Source organism: Anguilla rostrata, chromosome 6 (genome assembly GCF_018555375.3).
Source record: "Anguilla rostrata isolate EN2019 chromosome 6, ASM1855537v3, whole genome shotgun sequence".
Classification (NCBI taxonomy): domain Eukaryota; kingdom Metazoa; phylum Chordata; class Actinopteri; order Anguilliformes; family Anguillidae; genus Anguilla; species Anguilla rostrata.
In genome coordinates, this window is record NC_057938.1 from 44,208,968 (window position 1) to 44,228,664 (window position 19,697).

General features: G+C 40.4%; 2 protein-coding genes across 5 annotated transcripts; one reads left to right on the forward strand and one right to left on the reverse strand.

The window, feature by feature from the left end:
- Positions 1–43: 43 nt before the first annotated feature.
- rars2 (arginyl-tRNA synthetase 2, mitochondrial) lies at positions 44–9,935 on the reverse strand. 4 transcript variants are annotated; one of them, XR_010330632.1, is made up of 20 exons: positions 9,756–9,935; positions 9,441–9,514; positions 9,162–9,264; positions 8,908–8,991; positions 8,632–8,729; positions 8,324–8,379; positions 7,641–7,724; positions 6,869–6,945; positions 5,884–6,042; positions 5,559–5,665; positions 4,680–4,775; positions 4,443–4,503; positions 4,267–4,343; positions 3,435–3,559; positions 2,903–2,970; positions 2,650–2,759; positions 2,008–2,117; positions 631–705; positions 466–529; positions 44–208 (listed from the first exon to the last, which is right to left on the reverse strand). XR_010330632.1 is itself a non-coding variant. In XM_064339928.1 (20 exons), exons 1-20 carry the CDS (start codon positions 9,789–9,791, stop codon positions 122–124), a joined length of 1,737 nt encoding a protein of 578 aa, XP_064195998.1. In that variant the 5' UTR covers positions 9,792–9,934; the 3' UTR covers positions 44–121. The 4 variants fall into 4 exon arrangements, 3 of the variants coding, with proteins under 3 accessions (XP_064195998.1, XP_064195999.1, XP_064196000.1); XM_064339928.1 differs by having other exon boundaries at positions 2,008–2,103; positions 9,756–9,934; XM_064339929.1 differs by lacking the exon at positions 9,756–9,935 and adding an exon at positions 9,628–9,715 and having other exon boundaries at positions 2,008–2,103.
- A 2,703-nt stretch (positions 9,936–12,638) lies between these two features.
- akirin2 (akirin 2) lies at positions 12,639–18,428 on the forward strand. Its single transcript, XM_064339934.1, has 5 exons — positions 12,639–13,178; positions 16,147–16,290; positions 16,568–16,717; positions 17,236–17,307; positions 17,665–18,428. The coding sequence occupies exons 1-5, from the start codon at positions 13,001–13,003 to the stop codon at positions 17,673–17,675; spliced, it is 555 nt and encodes a 184-aa protein (XP_064196004.1). The 5' UTR covers positions 12,639–13,000; the 3' UTR covers positions 17,676–18,428.
- The last annotated feature ends 1,269 nt before the right edge of the window (positions 18,429–19,697 follow it).

The window sequence follows — 19,697 nt, forward strand, 5'->3', positions numbered from 1 at the left end:
CGATGTTTTGAGACAAGGAACCTTAGGATCTTTACACAGCAAATATTACAAAGGATTTTATTGCTCAATATCTTTCCATAAGGATATGACCATTATAACATAAAGATGAAAGCTTTTACAATCACATCTTCTCAACAGGTGTAATGCCTAGAATCCTCATCCCATTGGCCAGCACTGTGCATGTGCCTCTGAAGAGCCGCAACCTGGCCTGTCAGTCAAAGAAAGGGGGCGGGGATCAGAGAACAGGTTCTGTTGCACCACAACCGCATTTTTCATACTTTCAATCTGATCTAGGGTACGAGCTGACACGGCATCATTACAGCTCAGTGGTAATACGTGGAACACTGAAAGAAAATGACAGAAATGTTTCAACTGCAGTGAAGCTGACTTCTTCCCTCCGGGATCTTTTATGTTTGGAATGGTGTTTTGCTGTCATTGAGGTGTCACTGATAATAGGTGACCTACCTGAGCTTGTGCTGGGGGGCTGCCCTTTACGGGCAGTGCTCTGTGGGCTGTGGCTGCCAGGTGGCTGTAACACAGTAAGAGGCCGGCGTCAGTGTCACCAGCTGGTGCTCCGTACTGGGGTAAAAGCCCCTGTGCTGTATGCACAGAGCATAATGTAGGCCTTACCAGAGTGTCATGAGGAAGTTGACAAGGTGCTTGGGCTGCAGATCCTGTAATGACCGGTACAGAACCTCGTCATACCTGTTAATCGGTAGACAGCATACATTCCATTAGCTCTTACACACACACACACACACACACACACACACACACACACACACACACACATACACACCCGCACGCACGCACACATAGACACACTCCAGTAGCTTTCGCCTTTCTTTCCCAGAGGACACAGCTTCTGCTGGAGGCAAACACTCACCTTTGGTTGTCTGAAAAACCAGTTCAGGAAAAAAAAAACTGCCACCTCCAGAAGGGCTTTGTTGAAAAGCGCCCAATCGAGTTTATGCAGCATTGTTAAATTTGATACGATACAGTGACATCACATGTTACTTGTAAATATTTCTCAATACAACTGAAAAGGACACAGGCATTTAGGTTGATGCACTGTGTGAAAAAACTGGTCATACCAGAGGATCAGCATTTCTGACCTCTAAAAGCAGAATGGCTTCTGGTTTCCAGAGGCACACCCTTATTTTCAACAGCTGGTGAGATACTTGGGCACAAAGATGAGTGTCATATCCACAATGACTAAAAATCAGGTTCAACTTTACAAAGCAAAGAAGCCTGAAAGTACTCTTCATTTCTGAATAACTACGAGGGACAAACCCCAAACGGACAAGAAGAGTCCGTATTCCCAGAGAGCACTAAGCTGGAATGCAGATCTGCTATCAGGTGTCAACATTTCATTCCTCCTGAGACGATTATGAAAATGCGGGCAATATTATTCTGAAACGCAAGCTTAAGGATTTTTCACAGCGACTAAGCCTGTTCTGGAGATCGGTATGTACTGGCATAGCAGCATTCCAAATCTCCCTACTGCCCCAGAGCAGCTGAAGATTTTGCATGACCAACTAATCTTTATCAGGGGTTGGGAATCAGACATCTTCACTCTGTATAAACTGCCCTGCTAAAGTGAGAGAGAGGAAACAAACTGTAATGCTTGTTTATTTGTTATTCCTGTTTTATAATGATATAATAAAGGGATTGCGTAATCGCTGCATAATCAGCATAAATGATAGTAATTATGCAAATTGAGTGTAGAACTAGGCAAAATGTTAATTTTCCCAGGTGGATCTTCCAACCTAGTATACACTGAAACATACACTGGCAAAGGTAAATATCCATACTTCTGGACCAAATCCACATTTGGCAATATGTTGGCACCAGGCCAGCATATTACCATATATGGGCCTAGCCAATCGTACGTTAGCTATGAACAGCTGGCCTGCAGCTAAGACAGATCTGTACAAACATCCCTCTAAAGTGGACAGGTGCCCTTGTGCTGTAGTCATAAAATGTGCAAACAGAAGATCACCTCACCGTAGAAGGTGCTGCAGTATATTGATGCTACACTGCTCCTGGAGAAGCTGTGGATCAAAGACTGCCTCCAAACTGCCCTCATGCATCCGGATGAGGCTGAAACAAGGCCGCTGTTTAAATGCCCCACAGTGATGTCACAAGGTAAGGCTACTAAGGTTGAATTAAATAGTCAACAAAGGCGGAGGGGTTTGCTCATGTGAAGACATGCAAAGTCAGATCCGTGTTTTTTCATTATGGAGTTTAGACAACTTTTCAGGTTTATGTTCAAATGTCTGCAATTGGAAATTTGAAAAGGTGGCAAATGGGTTGTTCTATGAGAAAATGAAAAACCAAAGAAAATAGGTGGTTCAAAGATACACATTTGTAAAGATTTTTCTTTTTTGTAAATGTTATTCATATATATTTTTTACAAACTAAAAAGATATGGTAAAATTACAGTGGTAATGTGAACTAATTTAAGGTATACTATATACCTTTTTAGAGGACACACTTAGGTGCCCTTTAAATTATCAGCTGACAACAAATTACACAGCTGCATTAAGCTGTAAATGTATTTAAAAAACACACAGAGCTGCTGTATGCCTCTTGGTGGTCTTGGCCAGTCACCAGCACTTATATCCAGTATGACCTGTGTCCGCTCACCTGCGCAGCCTGGCATGTGTGTACTGCAGGAACACGCCCGTGTTCCCCTGGGCCTGGAGCACTTGGTCCCAGCTGAACGCGTAGTCGGATACCAGCGGGCCTTTGAAGTCCTGCAACGGAGACGGCGGCACAGCCACACCCTCAGAATTCCCCCCAACGCTGGCTCGTCTCGGCAGCGGGCGGGGCAGTTCTCAAGTTTAAAGTGCAGCAGAGGCCTGGTATCTCAGTAACGGCAGAACGGGTGAAATTTTACCTGGACTATGAGAGCGCTGATCCCCACTTCCTGTGCCGTGTCTTCAGGGTCCTCCAGGTCTTTAGTGGCTGAGGGAAATGAAAGTGCAGGCAAAATGTTGTCTAAAATGTAGGGTCTGAGAAGCATGTGTGAGTTTTCTCTAAAATTAACTCACACTTGAATCTAAAACATATCTGGTAATATTATCTTTAAATAATTCACCAGAAATGTTTTTTTTATGCGTCTAAGCTTCAAATATTTAAAACTCAAGAAAGAATTGCGTGTTGGTAAACACAGAAATGAAATAAGAGTACTACTATTTAGTGATTTGGGTAAAAAAGAACATGTTACAAAAGTACACTTATGGAGTTCTTTCAGCACCTTCAGCATCTTTCAGAACCAGGGCCTACAAGCAGGTGCCACAGAAGTATGTGGAAATGCCATAGCCTTCAAAGATACACCTAATGGCTGTACTGACAGGCTGTTGTACAAAAGTGAGAAACACATACTTTTCCTTCTACTATCCGTTTGTATAAACGAGCCGAGCCCTTACTCCTGGATTCCTTCATGTTCCTCAGCATCCTGGCGCGAGCCTCGTCCAGCACGTCCTCCAGGAAGACCACCTCGCCCTGCCGCGTCTTCATGCCCTGCACCAGGCCGAAGGGCACATGGAGACAGCTGCAGAGGAGAGAGGAGAACGCGCACACTCTCTCATGAACCGACAGCGGTCAGGGCTCACACCAACCACAGTAACCAGTCCAGCACTGAGGACTCATACTAACCACAGTAACCAGCCCAGCACTGAGGCCTCATACTAACCACAGTAGCCAGCCCAGCACTGACGCCTCATACTAACCACAGTAACCAGCCCAGCACTGAGGCCTCATACTAACCACAGTAACCAGCCCAGCACTGAGGCCTCATACTAACCACAGTAGCCAGCCCAGCACTGACGCCTCATACTAACCACAGTAACCAGCCCAGCACTGAGGCCTCATACTAACCACAGTAACCAGCCCAGCACTGACGCCTCATACTAACCACAGTAACCAGCCCAGCACTGAGGCCTCATACTAACCACAGTAACCAGCCCAGCACTGACGCCTCATACTAACCACAGTAACCAACACAGCATTCAGGTTGTACAGCAACCACAGAACCAGCCCTCATCTTCTTTTCTGGCATGTTTTTCAAAAGGCATTTTGCATGCAAAGTGTTGCTCTGGTAAAGGCCTGTTCACTGAAATATCTATTTAATTATTTAACAAAATACAGAATTGCTTCCCCGGATTTAACACATTGTTGAATTTGATTTTGCGTAAGGTTGAGGAGACTGTTGAAGCATACACCACTAGGGGTGCTGCTGAGTCTATAGTGATGCGTTACCTCTGTGCCCACTCATATCCCACGGCCTGGAGAATCTGGAACATCTGCTGAAAATGGCCACTCTGGCTTTTATCTGTCTTCACAGAAAGAACAACACAAAAGTCTGCAAGTATCTCTCACCTCTCCAACTCAGTTTCACCAGGGTAAACAGTTGAAAATGGTCAGATGCTCCTTACCACATATATCATCTCATCAAATGCGTATTTTTCCTTGCGCGCAATGGCTGCAGCAATATCTCTGTAAGAATACATGAAAATGACCAATCACACAGTACATCATGCTTTTCCATTCTTAGCATTGCAATAGTTTTCAATGCGTTATTTTTTTGTAACGTGTGCTGATGGGCCTCAGTGTGATAAGCGGCTGTGATATATCTAGGGTGTGGTCTGGTGGGTGTCTGCAGGGCTACTTGCCTGGTGATATAGAGAGAGGTCCCATCACTACGCACCACCGTGGAGTAGTAAGACATGTCTTTGGCTGGGGAGAGATCCACAACTCCTGTCCCCTTCCTTTTAAAGGAAAAAGAAAAAAAGTCGAACGTTTAGGTACAAATTTCCAAATGAATCATTAATGTGTTTTATTTCTGTTTGAAGAAAAATACACAAAATGGTCTCAGAGCATGTAATATAATAACACGTTTTAAAATGTCTGTTAATTCTGGACCTGTGACAGAATAGGAAAATGAGGCTACAATTGTTCTTTCATTCATATATATATATATAAATTTTTTTTTTTTTTTGGGGCCATTTAAAGGAAGCCCCTACTGTAAAACAATATGAACTCAAATGCAGGCAATGGTGAATTAAGAATATCTCTCATTTCATTCCATTTTTATTTGTGATTCAAAAAGTGGCTCACCAAAGTTTCCCTTTTTTCGAAGGAACAACAGTTCCCTGTAACCAGGGATGTGGTTTTACGGACCGTTGATTTGCATTAATTATTCACTTTCAAAAGTATGTCTCATTTTCAAAAAGGTCAACACAATCTTTATATCTTTCCATTAACACAATACAGACCAGTGAACGCATTCAGAATCTCCAGTGTCCATAAGCCACGCTCTTTGGTCATATTTAACATGGTGCAATCTCTGTACACAGTGCTGGTGTTTGCTTGGGGCCTCTGCACTGTGGGCGTGGCTTGGGAACATGCTCAGTGGTTTTTTGTACACGGTAGTTATGTTTGATTGGTGCCTCTGCATTGTGGGCGTGGCTTGGGAACATACTTATTAGTTTGTACGCAGTGGTTGTGTTCGATTGGTGCCTATGCACGGTGGGCGTGGCTTGGGAACATACTCAGTGGTTTGCAGCAGGCCCTGGTCCTTAAGCTGCCGCAGCACCTCCTTGGCCTGGCTCTGATGGAACGACTCCCCCGAGTACTCATCAAAGTGGACTCCTAAACGCTGAGTCACATCAGACAGAGACTGAGGACACGCTCACGCAGACAAAGACCAAGCTGAGAAAACAAACAGAACCACCCTTACGCAAACAGCACACTTCCATACATGTAGAATGCGTGTTTGCGGTAGCTTTGTTTGAACAGATGATTCATGCCCAAAGCTATGAAGCGGGAAAAATGTGAACGTATAAAAAAAATGATCAGGGACGTGATCAGCAATACCTTGTAAATCCGCTGGTACTCTTCTATAGTGATGTCTCTGAAGCGTTGCCATAACGACAGAGCCTGCTCCTCTCCTTGCTCCAGGCATCGAAAGAACTCTCTGGCTGCGAGCCAGATGCTTTCATCACTCTCCGCCTCCCTGTTGACCCGGACATACACCTATAGAGCACACACCAAGCACACAGTCACCTTCTCAGATAGAGCAGCGTCATCTCCACATACAATGAACAGGATGTTGATACTCATTCACATTCATCTGCCATTCTTCCACTGCCCCGCCTACTGTTCTGCTGCACTGCAGAACTGAACAGTGATAAACCCTATGCCGAAAAACCTTTGAGGTCTGATGACAAGCCGAGGAGGATCTATTTATAAAGTGAATTAGGGTCTAGTACGATACAATATGAATAAACTACATATTAAAGGGTACCTTTAAGCTGTTCTCTGAAAGAATATATATTATAATTTAAACACACACTTATTCAAGTAAATATACAGATGTATGAGCATTTTTGTTGAAACTTTAAGTTATTTTCCATGCAAGAAACATCAAAATCATGCGGAAGAAATAAAAACTAAATAAGAGTTTTAAAAAATAAGCTACACTGTACAAATACTAATGGATGGTAAAGCACTCAAACAACTCAAAGATGGCCAAAACTGAGTTCAATGTGTCCTAAACCAAAATTTGAATGAAAATAAATGAGCCACACCAGTTCTACATCAACAGTAGCCTCTATGAAGCTCTTAATGTAGAACTTCTTTGAAGAAATCAAGCCTGTAAATAACATTTTTGTATGTGCCAGTTAATTAAATAAAGGAAAGGTTCACAATTATTTGAAAATAGTAGTGACATATGCATTAGGTCAAATTTAACTAGTGGTTTATAATTTAGTAAAATGAAGTACATGGAGGTGCAACTACACATATTTCTTGCATTTTATTCCCTCATCGAAGCCCTACTTACAAACGACTCAAAACTTACATCAAATAGGTGCTGTAAGGGGTTCACTCTTAGTTTCTCCTCGGAACCAAAATGCTGAAAGCCAGCTCCCAGCAGCCCTTAATTCCAAAGGAGACAGGAAATTGCACTCAGGTCTAAAGATCTAAAGAAGGCTTCAAGGAACTCAAATTACAATATCAGGTTTTCTTTCAAACTAAACTTTTATCAAGGTGAGAAATCGGTAACTACAGGTATCTTCAGCCAAATGACTGCAATATGTTCCTGAATTTCATAGTTTTGCTGAATGTATACTTCAGACAAAAAACAATAGCAATACACAATTTAGATTTTCAAGATGGTTTGGTAGTATGTATCATATTTGTCAATCAAAGCACAAAGAACTATGACAATAATGCATATTTCATAATAATAAAATCGGACCATTTCTCAGACAGATTAGCTATTTTATATAAACACGACTTCTGACTTAAAAATTGGTTTTGTCCAAGCATTCATTCATGCATTATCTATACCTGATTATTCCTGGTAAGGGTCACAAAGGGGGTGGGGGGGGGAGGGGGGGGGCTATCCCAGCGTGCATTTGGCGAGAGGCAGGAATATAGCAGGGGACTGTCCAAGCATTAATTTACAAAATTCCCATGCTAGCCCCCTGTCAACTTAATTCGATTTTTTAACCACTGAAATGATTCAAGTTACAGTACAGCACAGTTCAAGACTGTGGCTTTCTGTGGCCATGTGTATTTTCAGTAGCTGCAATGCGTGCACTGATCGAACCATTGTTGTGTGAACTCACCAAACTGCATGCCCCAGTCCCCCAGATAATTCACCCGTATGACTTCATTCCCCACAGTTTCTTTCAGATTGGCAATGAAGTTACCTGGGTGGAAGATGAGAGTAAGATGACACAATGACAGAACTTTTATGTATTATTTTTTTAAAACCAAGACACAAAGAAAACAGTTTTAATACCTTTTTTTTAGATGAGGCTCAGCCTGTGCATCAGATAACTCAGAACATTATCACACACAATAGACGGTCTGCCATCTACTGGTGAATTTTAAAACTCTCAGGTACAAGGTCTCAAAAATATGAATGGCATACATAAAGTAACTTATTTTATAATGGAATGGCAAAACATTACATTACTGCCGTATTTATGAGAGAAATATAACAGCTATTCATTATCTGATACATTAGTGTAGCTTTGTTTTGAACTGTCATTCACACAGTTAGTGCTTTAAGCAGCATTGAATGGAGGCAGTGTGATATATATACTGTAATATAGTTCAAAGGACAGAATGTCATATTCAACATATAATAACTGTGATAAAACATTAACCTTTCTCGCAGGACCTTTTTAGGTGTGTATGGTTGCTTTTCAGCAGTCAACTTAAGCGTAAAGTCCACTTCTGAAAGTGACTTCTGTAAGATGTAAAAATAAAGTAATAAAGTTAATAAAGGTGATAAAGTGCTCACCAATTATAGTGGAACGTAGGTGTCCAGCATGGAACTTTTTGGCGATATTTGGTGAACTGAAAAAAAAAAAAATATTAAAAAAAAAAGAAAAAAAGTTGAGCAACAAAAGGGCAGCTAATATTATTATAAATACTATCAACAAAACAACTATTTCAATTTAGTCTTACAATGTTTCAGTAATAATGTCACCAGGCTTTTAAATCAGAGTAACATAGTGAGAACATTTTTTCTGGCCTTGGTTATAAAGTTTCCTCAACAAACACGTTCAGAGACAGTCACCTTAAACGTTTTGAATGCATATGACTGACCTGAACTCTACCAGCGTCCTTCCTTTCTGGAGACTGCTAAAAAGTTCACTTTTCACTCCAAATGAGTGACCCTCCCCATGTAGTTTTTCTAAAATTTTCTGAAAAATAAACAGAATTCATTTCATAAAGCAAGACAGCATTTTTGTTTTGTTTTCAGTGATATTATACTCAAACCATTTGTAATGTTCACATTAGCAATGGGGTCCTTCTATTTTTGTCTATTCAAAATGCGTGCGTATCTAATCACAAGAAGGTAAAATAGAATGTTCCACTGACCTCTGCCAAAACTGATCTGCTGATTTTAAAGTTTATTGTTCCACGTCCGACCAATATTTCTTCAACAACATTGTCAGGCTTTAGCTACAAATGAGGAAAATATATCAAGCATTACATCATACATGATAATTATATACTGATATTCCATATTTTGTCCAAAAGTCCAAAAGTCTAAATTTCGACATATAAAAGTACAAAAGATCAAAGATTTCACAGGCCCAAGATTGTAAACAAAAACAGAACTGTAATGCTACCCGTTGCACCAGCGCTTCTATCTTTGCTTGGATGCCATCTGCAGATGGGAGAGTGCTATTTTGTTGCAGGGAGCTCAGTGAGAATCGGAAGTCTGGAGACTGCCTAACAAATGAAAACAGGAATATGTCCGGTGAGGAAGAGGGTGTATATTTTTGAGTCAGCGACACAGAACTGTACAGTTCTGTGGCCAACAGGCATAACTGTTACCAGTCCTCACCAATCAACATAAATACACACACGCACAAATAAACGCGCACATACACAGACACATGCTTAACTGTTTCTTTGAGACGGGAATGGCGGAGATAGATGAAATGAAGGTCTCCTCTGGTTGCCACAAAGCCTTCGAGAGCTAAAACAGAGAAGTCAGCTTTATTAGCTATAACTTATATACTTAGCTGGCTGAGACTAATGACATTATTATACAGGTGCAAGACAAACGAAGGGCATTCAGTTAAAACTTGCCATTAAAACTACTGATGTGTAACAAAGTAGTTGGTGGTTAGCTAACCATCTAGCTAGCTAGCTATATAATACATTGATGTGGTAGCTAAGGGTTAGCTAACTAGACAATTAGCTAGTTAGCACAGTACCTTCGATGCGATGTGCCTTCTAAAAAAACAAGCCATGAGTACTTAGCTAACCTCTCCAATATTCTGAACCGCAAATCAAATTTCATGACAGCTTGCTAACTACGGACATAATCTTTGCACACATTCGTCGCTCATGCTTTCTGTTATGACATTCAAAACACATTTCCTCGTTACTTCACCTTCGAACTTTGTGTCAACGGTGATTGACCAATGGGAGCGCATGTTTTTTTCCCCTCCCTCCTAACGTCACGAATGTTGGAAACTTGTTTTATCATAAAAACTTAATAAGCTTCCATTGAGTAGCGCTCAGTAACCTCATGTATTATTTTAGATAACGTTGTGAGCTTCGCTTTCATCCTGGTGATTTCTTCGTGTTCTATGACATTGGCATTACTAATTTAATATAGTCGTTGAATTTTTGTGTGGTCCTTTCTAGATAATTAAGTCATAGTCCTGTGTTTCTAGAGTCTAATGTAACATGACGTAAATTGTCAGTAGTATAGAGAACGGAATCGTTGGTGCAAACGTATGGTGATTTAAGGTTTAAAGCTAATTGGTGGTATTCTGTTTTTATATTTCCGCTTATTTGAAGCCTATTGTTCTTTCCATGTACCATGTTAATTGTGTTCGATCATATGTTCTGTTTTAGTTTGCTTGGTTTCAGGCTTTCAGTTGCTGATGGAAGAGGTGTTAGTAGGCCAGCCTGGGGTTACTCTTCCCTCTCAACCAAAATAGAAAACATAAAAATAAAAAACCCAGTGCTGCAGCACAGTAATGGGGGCACTGTGATGTAGATTGTGCCCTCCTTTTTAATGAGATGTTAAATTGAGGTCCTGACTCATGTGGTCATTACAAGATCCCCTGGCATTTTTTTTGAAAGAGTAGGGGTGTTAGCCCCGGTGTCCATGTCAAATTTAAAAAATAATAAAAAATTTTCAAACCCACTTTGATTCCCATGAAAAAGTAATTGCCCCCTGTAACTTAATAACAGATTGCATCACTTGGATCAGCGACTGCAACCAAATACTTCCTATAATTTGATATCAGTCTTTTAATTCATTGGAGAATTTTAGCCCACTCTTCTTTGCAGAACTGCTTTAATTCATTCAAATTGGTATGTTTTTTCGAGCATCTCTGTGTGGTCAGGACTTTCACTAGGCCACTCCAAAACTTTCTTTTTTTCAGCCATTCAGATGTGGACTTGGTTTAGTGTTTTGGATCATTGTTTTGCTGCATAACCCAATTACACTTCAGCTTAAGCTCAGGGGCAGATAGCCAGAGATTTTCCTCAATAATTTTCTGGTACAGAGCAGAATTCATGGTTCCTTCCATAACGGCAAGTTGTCCAGGTCCCAAGTCAGCAAAGTATCTCCACACATCACACTACCACCGCCATGTTTGACTGTTGTTATGATGTTCGTACTGTGAAATTCTGTATTTGCTTTATTCCAGACACAATGGGATCCATGCCAAAAGGCTTGGGGATCAACCAGGTATATGATATTATTGTTGTTATAGAAAAGAGTATATAGGTGTGAATTGTAGCAGTGGTAGAACAGCTGAGCTTAAAGGTTCTCTCTTGTTCTGACTGGTATTGCATATCCTGTATCTCCTGAAATTTTCTGACACATAGCAGTGTTTTTCTATCTCTTGTAACAAGAACAGAATGTTTTTGGCAACAGGACAGGCAAGGCAGGGCTGTTAGCTGGTGTGAAAATAATGTGTTTCAAGCCTTCTGTTACAGAATTATATGAATGAATATCCATACTTAGAGACTGCAATGCCTCTTGTCACTATCACTTAACCCAATGGTTCTCAAACTTTTTTTGGCAATTTTTGGGCACAATCAAAATGATGGTAATTGGGACAAATCCTTTAACCTCTGACCTTCAACAATTTGAGGCAATACAGTTGAATTACATGAAATAGGTTGTGTGTTACAATTTATAATTTCATCTAGAGTTATTTATGCGCCTTGTTCTTACTAGACCAGCTGTCAGACATGACATTAAAATCACGGCCCTGAACAATTTCACATTGTCACACAGATTTGTATTATCAATAAAAATCATCAACACACATAAGCAATTAATCTGACCGACTGCTATTGCCACAGCTTTATACTCTGTATTTTTCTCCACAGTAGCCATCTAGATTTAGAAACTGATAAAACAGTTGCAGATGCATTTTACAAAGAATTCACAGGTGTTCTGTTTTGCACAAACTCCTGAATGACCACCATTAGATTAGCATATGTTTTTACGCCATTGTGGTGGTATTGGTAAGAACAGAAATGTATAGCCTAATATGTGATTAATTTTAAAATCTAGGTTATTTGAAGTGTGAGACATTGTAATGACCATTTTGATTTTAAGAAGACTTATCCATACTTTTTAATGATGAAAACGAATCAGGGTTTTTTTAAAAATTGTTTATAGATCATTTCTGAAAACATATTCGGGACGCAGATAAATCAAATGTATCTTTATGGTAGTGTGACAATTGAAACCTTGTTGTGTGAGTGTACCCCCAATATATCCCTCGTACATGTACCTCCTCTTCAGCGGAAGATCAATTTTGACATAAAAATCTCCGCAGTCGGACTTCAACGTTTGTCTTTTGAATGCTTTCACTTTCCATATTGGTAATACAAATGCTAGTTTTTCTGTTGATTCAAACAACTCAAAATAATCTAACGTACCAATGGGCTTTGCCAAATTTGCCAATTGGGGAATTTAAAAAAAACGGAAACAAGTTTTCTGACCTCGTTGTGGGTAATGTAGTACATAACACGTAATATTGAATCATTACAAATGTAACATCACTTTAAAAAAAACTACAGGTCCCTACTTGGCTGTAATTGTTCGCGCATGCTCAAGAGCTCGTCGTTGAACTTTGACGGTGTTGACGCCATGTTGACCGACTGGTAGGAAATATAACCGTGTTGACGACGGTAGTTTTCATTTTAGGGAAGAATCCGTTTTCATCTGTTTGTGATTGGAATCTAACCGTAAGAGAAAGAGGAGATAAAGAATATATAGCATCGAACCAACAACAGGGGCTGAGTAGTGGACGAAGGAGAGACTCTGAAAGGTGAAAAAGACAAGGCGTTTTTGAAAATTTGGAATCCTCCCTAGAGAGAAGTTAAGGAAGCCGCTGGAAGGGCGCAGTTGTATTCATTTTAGCGTCATTACTAGTCAGGGAACTGATTTTCACTTTTAAATTGTTTTTATTGGTTTGAAATAATGGCTTGTGGAGCTACTTTAAAAAGGACTATGGATTTCGATCCTTTGATGAGCCCAGCGTCCCCTAAAAGGAGGAGATGCGCCCCAATGTCCCCATCGGCTTCCGCCTCTTCCCCTCAGAAATACCTGCGCATGGAACCTTCACCATTTGGAGAGGTGTCGTCCAGACTCACAACAGGTCAGTAGAGTATTAAAGATTAATGGCTAAATTAGCTAGTTAACTTAAAGAGAATACCGACGCCGGCATTTCATTTTCGCTCTCGGTGGATTTCGCCAGTCACTTGTCTGGGTGGGTTTCACTGTCTTGGGGTTTGTTGTTTTGCTAACTAGCTAGCTAAGTTAACTAGCTAACAAGGTAGCTGGCTAAATGTTGGACGTTGGCAACGAGAGTTGCCAGCTTTGATTTTGGCATTGTGTATGTATGTGTTTGTATGTTCTATTAGTGTTAGGCAGAGAGAACGTTAGCTAGTATCCAAACTCGTTTCTCATAACCGGACACAGCGCTGCAAATCCGTGCTTGCAGTTTGGCTTCATTCAATAACACAGGCCTTAAATAAGCATGTGACGGGTGCATAGGGGGGTTTAAATATAACGTTAAATAGCTGGTCTGCTCGCCATTCGCTAACGACGTTACTTTACTTGACCAGTTAGCTCGTCACAGGTACACTTTATTAGTTATAACGTAAGTATCTAGCAATCTAGCATTAGTTACAGCTGTAATTAATTTTACTTGCCTAGCTAGCACGATCGCTGGCTAAATTTCTAGCAATCGGCCGACTTTTTTTGTTGCAAATGAACGCATTAAATAGCCTACCGTGTTAAAATCGTAAAAATGGCCTGCTCTTTGCTATCTACTAGACACGAAATTGGCTAACTTGTGCGGTCTAGCGTAAAACCTTCACCGATAGGCATTTGTGTAACTAAGTAGCTGGCTAGTCGGGTAACTAGCACGAGTATTAGCAATAGTGCTAAGCTAGCCAATGTTACAATGTACCACAAACTAACAATTGCTGCTTTGTTGTTGTTGAAGTTTCTGGTCTGTGACACAATGAGTGATAGTTGGGTAGATGGTGACTGAGGTACTAACGTAGTGACTGGCTAGGTAACAGTTGGCAGTAATATTTACCAATGCCTTTGGAATTAACCAAGAAGTTAAATGTAGCGTGTAATGTGAACTCATTAATATGGCTCTAACCCAGTTGTCCTTATGTCCGTTGTCAGAATTAAACTTTTGCACAGTTTACAATATACTGATTATCATTTCCTTATACTTTATCACGACTTGCTAGCTATTTAGCTGGTGGCTCCTAATATCTTTGTATGATTTAGTGCAGAAAGCTTTATTAGCAGAAATAAGGTGCAATAAAATGTGCTTGAATAAAGTTTTCGGTATTATTGTAAGTGCACAAAACCCAAGTAAATATAAATGAATATTTTAATGAATTAATGAATATAAACAGTATTCAGTCAGCTGTCAATTAACGTGATATTAATTAATTTAGTTTTTTTAAAATGGTAACCTGTATCTTGAGTGATTGGATTGTAACAGATAACTTTGGAGCTATGTTCTGCGTTAGCGAGACAGACACGTTGGCGAATGTCTGTTCATCTTTCAAGAAAGCGTTTTATTAGGATCACTTGACTTAATAGGAGTGGCATAATGCAATAAAACAATATGATGGGTAGGCTAGCTTGTTAGCTTGGCAGTTAAACTGATATTCTCCATTTATAATGCACAGGGTCATTAGACAACTCTGACAGGAAGACTATGAATGGAATGGAGAGAGCAAACGGACTAGCTTCCACTTTTAGCTAAGGTTACTGTTTCTAACCGCTCCTACCAAAAACAGGAACCGGCTTTAGCCTGCAGTGACACATTGCAGACTGCCCATTCCAACAGAGCTGTCAGGACATACCAAACAATTTTCAACCAACGAGGGTTGCTGCAGTATCATTGTTCCTACCCACTTCTGTTATTGTCTTCTATCAATGAATTGAGTCTTCTGTATATTTATACTGGCACTGTAAAGAGTTGCACAATACAACCAGTTGATCGCACTCTGGAGCCCTGCTTATGACGATGGAATTGTCTTTACTAAATTGAATTTCCACTACAAAATGAACTGTTGACATTGGATGCGTTTAGAGTTTTTGTTGCCTGGGGCCCTCTGGAGAAGGAATTTTTTTTTCAGTGGGACCAACCTGGATAAATAAAGGATGAATAAAGTAAAGTTTATTTCTCAATAAAATGAGGTTATGTTGATTTATCATCTGCCAACTATTTGGATGTGATCCATTGCCTAGTGTTCCTTGCACAAATGAAAACAAACAACAGACCATCTGTGTGCATGCTTATATATCTGCTGTGTCTGTGTGACAGGGCCTGAAGCTTCACAGAAGCAGCATAGTACTCAATGGGGTTACGGTTCTGTTTCTGTGTTTCTGACACTTCTCCAGTGCCGTTTCTGATGGGCTAAGGACATTTGGCAGTGGCATTTCGTCTTGACTGACATATTTATGTACAAATTCACAAAATATCTTATTGATAGTTTATTAAAATGTATCCCTTTCAAAATGCCCCAGTATCCACTGTGTTGGTATTTCAAGTGTGATACTTTTTTTTTTTTGTTTGTTTCTTTTTGAAAAATGTTCTTTAAACTGTCCTGTTGGTGGTCCAGCTCCTGCTGTCTTTTGTAATGCTTAAAAATGCCTGTCAGGTCTCTGCTCTCTGTTTTGAGTACGTTGTGTACTACTTGGCTACTTTTAAACTGTAGGTAGCGTATGCATGTGTTAGTCTTAAATGTGAAAGCAGACATGGCTCTGTGGCAGCTATAGCAACGCCATGTAAACAGTTGTGAAGCCACTTGAGGTAGTTGTTTCAGTGCTGAGCCGAATTGACTACATGCAACAGCCTTATTTGGGCAGTCACAGAGTTATGTGCTGTATTAAGGCATTACTTAATCTTATTGTGTCACCAAGTTGTCTGTAAAGAGGGATTTTGTGTATTTCATACTCTCAATTAGCACAGTTCTTCACTTCATTTGATGTTCGGGGCAGACAAAATAATGCTGTCATACATTGGTCCTCCATAAATGGAGTTGTGCACTTCTCCTGTAAACCAATATTCCTTTATCCTCCTCCTCCAGAGCAAATCCTGAACAACATCAAGCAGGAGTACAAGCGCATGCAGAAGCGCAGGCACCTGGAGAACAGCTTTCAGCAGACCGACGGGAGCTGCTCCCTGGACTCGCACCCCCATTCGTCCATTTTGAGTGGGTCCTCCCTGCCAGGTCTGTCTTCCATTGCATAGTGTGTTAGACACTTAAAGCAGCACGGTGGTGCCTAATGCCTGTTGCTAATGCAAAAGACTGAGAATTGTTCCTTTTTCTAATGAAGACAGCTGGTTGGTGTCATGAATTTCCTGTTTTAAATTTATTCTCAGTTTTTTTCTATCTGAGAGACAATGGTTATACTTGGCAGTGCGAGGACTTCCTGTGGTTCTATGAACAATTCGAAAGTGAAAACATTAGCAGATTTTAAATGTGATTTCTGTTGTAAATCTTAAAGGTACATCCTCTGGGGCTTCATCTCCATCGAGGAAAGAGCAGCCGTTATTCACCCTAAGACAAGTTGGGATGATCTGCGAACGTCTATTAAAAGAACGTGAAGACAAAGTTCGGGAAGAGTACGAGGAGATATTGACTTCAAAATTGGCAGGTTTGTGATGCAGGAGCCTTAATCAAACTTTGTGCTGAGCAGTAAATCCTTTGTGCTATAGCTCACTAGTGCTTATCTCAAATCCAGAAAGACAATGTATAACCTAATTTGGGGGAGGGGGGGGGGGGGGGCTGGGAGGCAGGTTTTTGGTCCAGTTAAATATCAGTCCTGCACATGCTGTCTACTCTAATGATTATTTATAATGTGTGTAAAAAGAAAATCAAGTGCAAACTGGATTTAAAACAAGCAAGCATGTTGACCGTCAAGAAATTGGTTTTTTTCTCCTTGGACTACAGGCACTTCCTGCCAGCACGTAGCCACCCGGTAACAGTAAGCATTGCATTGATTGAACAGGATAGCCTCCCTCTTCCCTTTCTGAAAGCTGATGGCTGGCAGAGATTTGGGGGAAAACCTGAACTGTAGCCCTCCAGGGCTGGATTTGAGTAGCCATTCTCTAGCTTAGCTGTCATAAATTGGTATGGTTTTAATCCCCCTTGTTTGTGTGTTTTCTGTTCTAGAACAATATGATGCCTTTGTGAAGTTCACACATGATCAGTTAATGCGACGATTTGGAGAGCAACCTGCTAGCTGTGAGTAGAAATGCCCCTCCATCGCCCCTCTGTGGGGGGAAAACATGTATTATAATCTACAGGGTCATTAGACATCTCTGATGGGAAGACTACAAATGGAATGGAGAGAACGAACTGTCTAGCTTCCACTTTTAGCTTAGGTCACTGTGTCTAACAGCTTGAGCACCTGATATGTGGGGATTTTTTTCCTCCCCAGAACATTTGTTAGAGTAGTTGCTCTTATTGTTGATTGTGTCTGAAATTATTTTTAATTATTGGGGAGTGCAGCCCGTATTTCCTCATTGTTTATGGTCTTGGTTGCGCAGGGAAGATGGTGCTATCAGACCAGCTCACGTCTCTCCCCTCTGTGTCCTCCAGATGTTTCCTGAGTGAGACCCGCTGTCTGCTGGGATGCCAGTTTCCCCCTTCGATTGCTGCGAGCTGTTGAGCCGAGTCTCTGCAAATGCCCTTTCCAGAGACTTTGCCGATGTAGTCGGACTTGTAGCAGTGCCATATTTCTCCTGTGGGAACAGGCTGTTTCTAGCTTCTGTCAGTGGTGACCACTTTTTTTTTTCTCTGCAGCAACTGGTATTCGGAGTGCTCCCCACTGTCGATACGTATACGGACCTCTGCTACCTACCCATTACTCTACCAGTGGCCTCCTATGTTTCGATTGCTGTATTAATAATGATTAGGCTTTCTCTGATTCCTTTTATAAAGACGTCAGGCGTTTCCGACTGCCATCATTTGAGTTTTTAAAAAAGAAAATTAAAAAAAAAAAACAATTTTTTCTTTTGTGTATCAAAGCAATGTAGAATGCCATGTAATTTTTATTTTATTTTTGTCGCAAATAAACATATCTTAGGCATGGGAAGAAGGTGGTGTGCGTAAGGAAAGTTGAGCGTGTTCCCGAGTGATCTTTTGTACTGGTCTCCCAAGAGCTTGGGTCTGTCTGGGCATTTGTTGGAATCACCTTTTTATTAAGTGACTTTTTGTTTTTGTTTTCTTTCTCCCAGTTTTTTTTATTTATTTCAAGTCAAACTACTTTCTTCCTCTAGTTTTTGCTCATAGAAAAATTTTACTGCCCATGTAGTGTAGTTGAGTTTTGGATGGGGAAAACCAATAAAACGTTTACATCAAAATGTGTTCCAAGTACTCTGTACTCTGGTCACCCCTGCCTTGCCAGTTACTAACATTTAATATTCTGTTCATTAATTTAGCTCATGAAGAATTCCATTCCTCCTCTCGCAACTTTATGACTCTGGAAGGTCAGCACACAGTACAGTGGTCTTGTCAGTTGGTTATAGAGCAGACTTTCATAAGACCCTCAGGCAGTTGTAACAGAACACGAAGCCCTGATTAGAATTGACTCCTAATGAATACTTATCAGCTTCAACTATTGTATGGAGTGCAGTGCTCAGTGGTTGGTTATGAAAGCAGTATTGTTCATGATGAGCCATGGAACAGTAAGTTAATCCTTGAACTTTGCAAGAGTGGATGGGAGTAGATGACCAGAAAGACGTACGGTTTTATATGATTTTCATGAGTGGAATTTCCATTAAGGAAGCAGTATGTCCATTCTTTTTAAATCCCTTGCCCATGCAGTATATAATTCTGCTAGGCATACTTGCACGCTTAAAGCAGATTCTGCATAATGGAGTACAAGCCCTTATTGAAAGTTGGCATGCCTTTTGGTCAGTTTTGGTCCAGTGTGCTTTTCACTAGAAAATGAAATGATCTTTTCTGATGTAATGCATCACATGGACTCTTTCTTAGTTTAAGTGAATGGAAGGTTACTGCTGTTTAATACCTTTCATTGTATTAGTGGAATCCAAAGCCATTAGTGGAATCATAATTATATCCAGAATATATTTATGCAACACACTTTGAAGGGAAATTCCTTTTATGCGGTTTTACATGTATTTATATTTAGCTGTTATTACAATCGTCTTTCTGTCTGTGAATATTGACTACAGATTAGGTCTGCTTCTAATTCTGCTCTTTGGTTCAAACTGAGATTAACAGTTTTCTGTTGGTTATAGACTTGCAGTCTTTGTTTCAGACCTTTAAAAATAACGCTATGCAGAGAGCAAATAAGGTCTGGCATATCCTTACCAGTTTTTAGATACCTTGAACTCTGGCACAACTTGGATGAAAGGAGCATTTGGATGGTGTAGGAGTGTTTTTTCCGCTGGGTGAATATTAAAGTTCTGGGGTACAAAACTAATGATATCGTTCTTGGATTTCTGTTCAAAGACCTAAAGTGTTGCATATTTCTGCATCGTATGGTCTGTTAACAACCATGGAAACTAACATCAGATCGTGCCATCTAAATCAGGGTTGTTTACACTTCCTGGAGATCTACCATCCTTTTGCTTTTCATTTCAACACTAGTCTGGCACATGTGATTC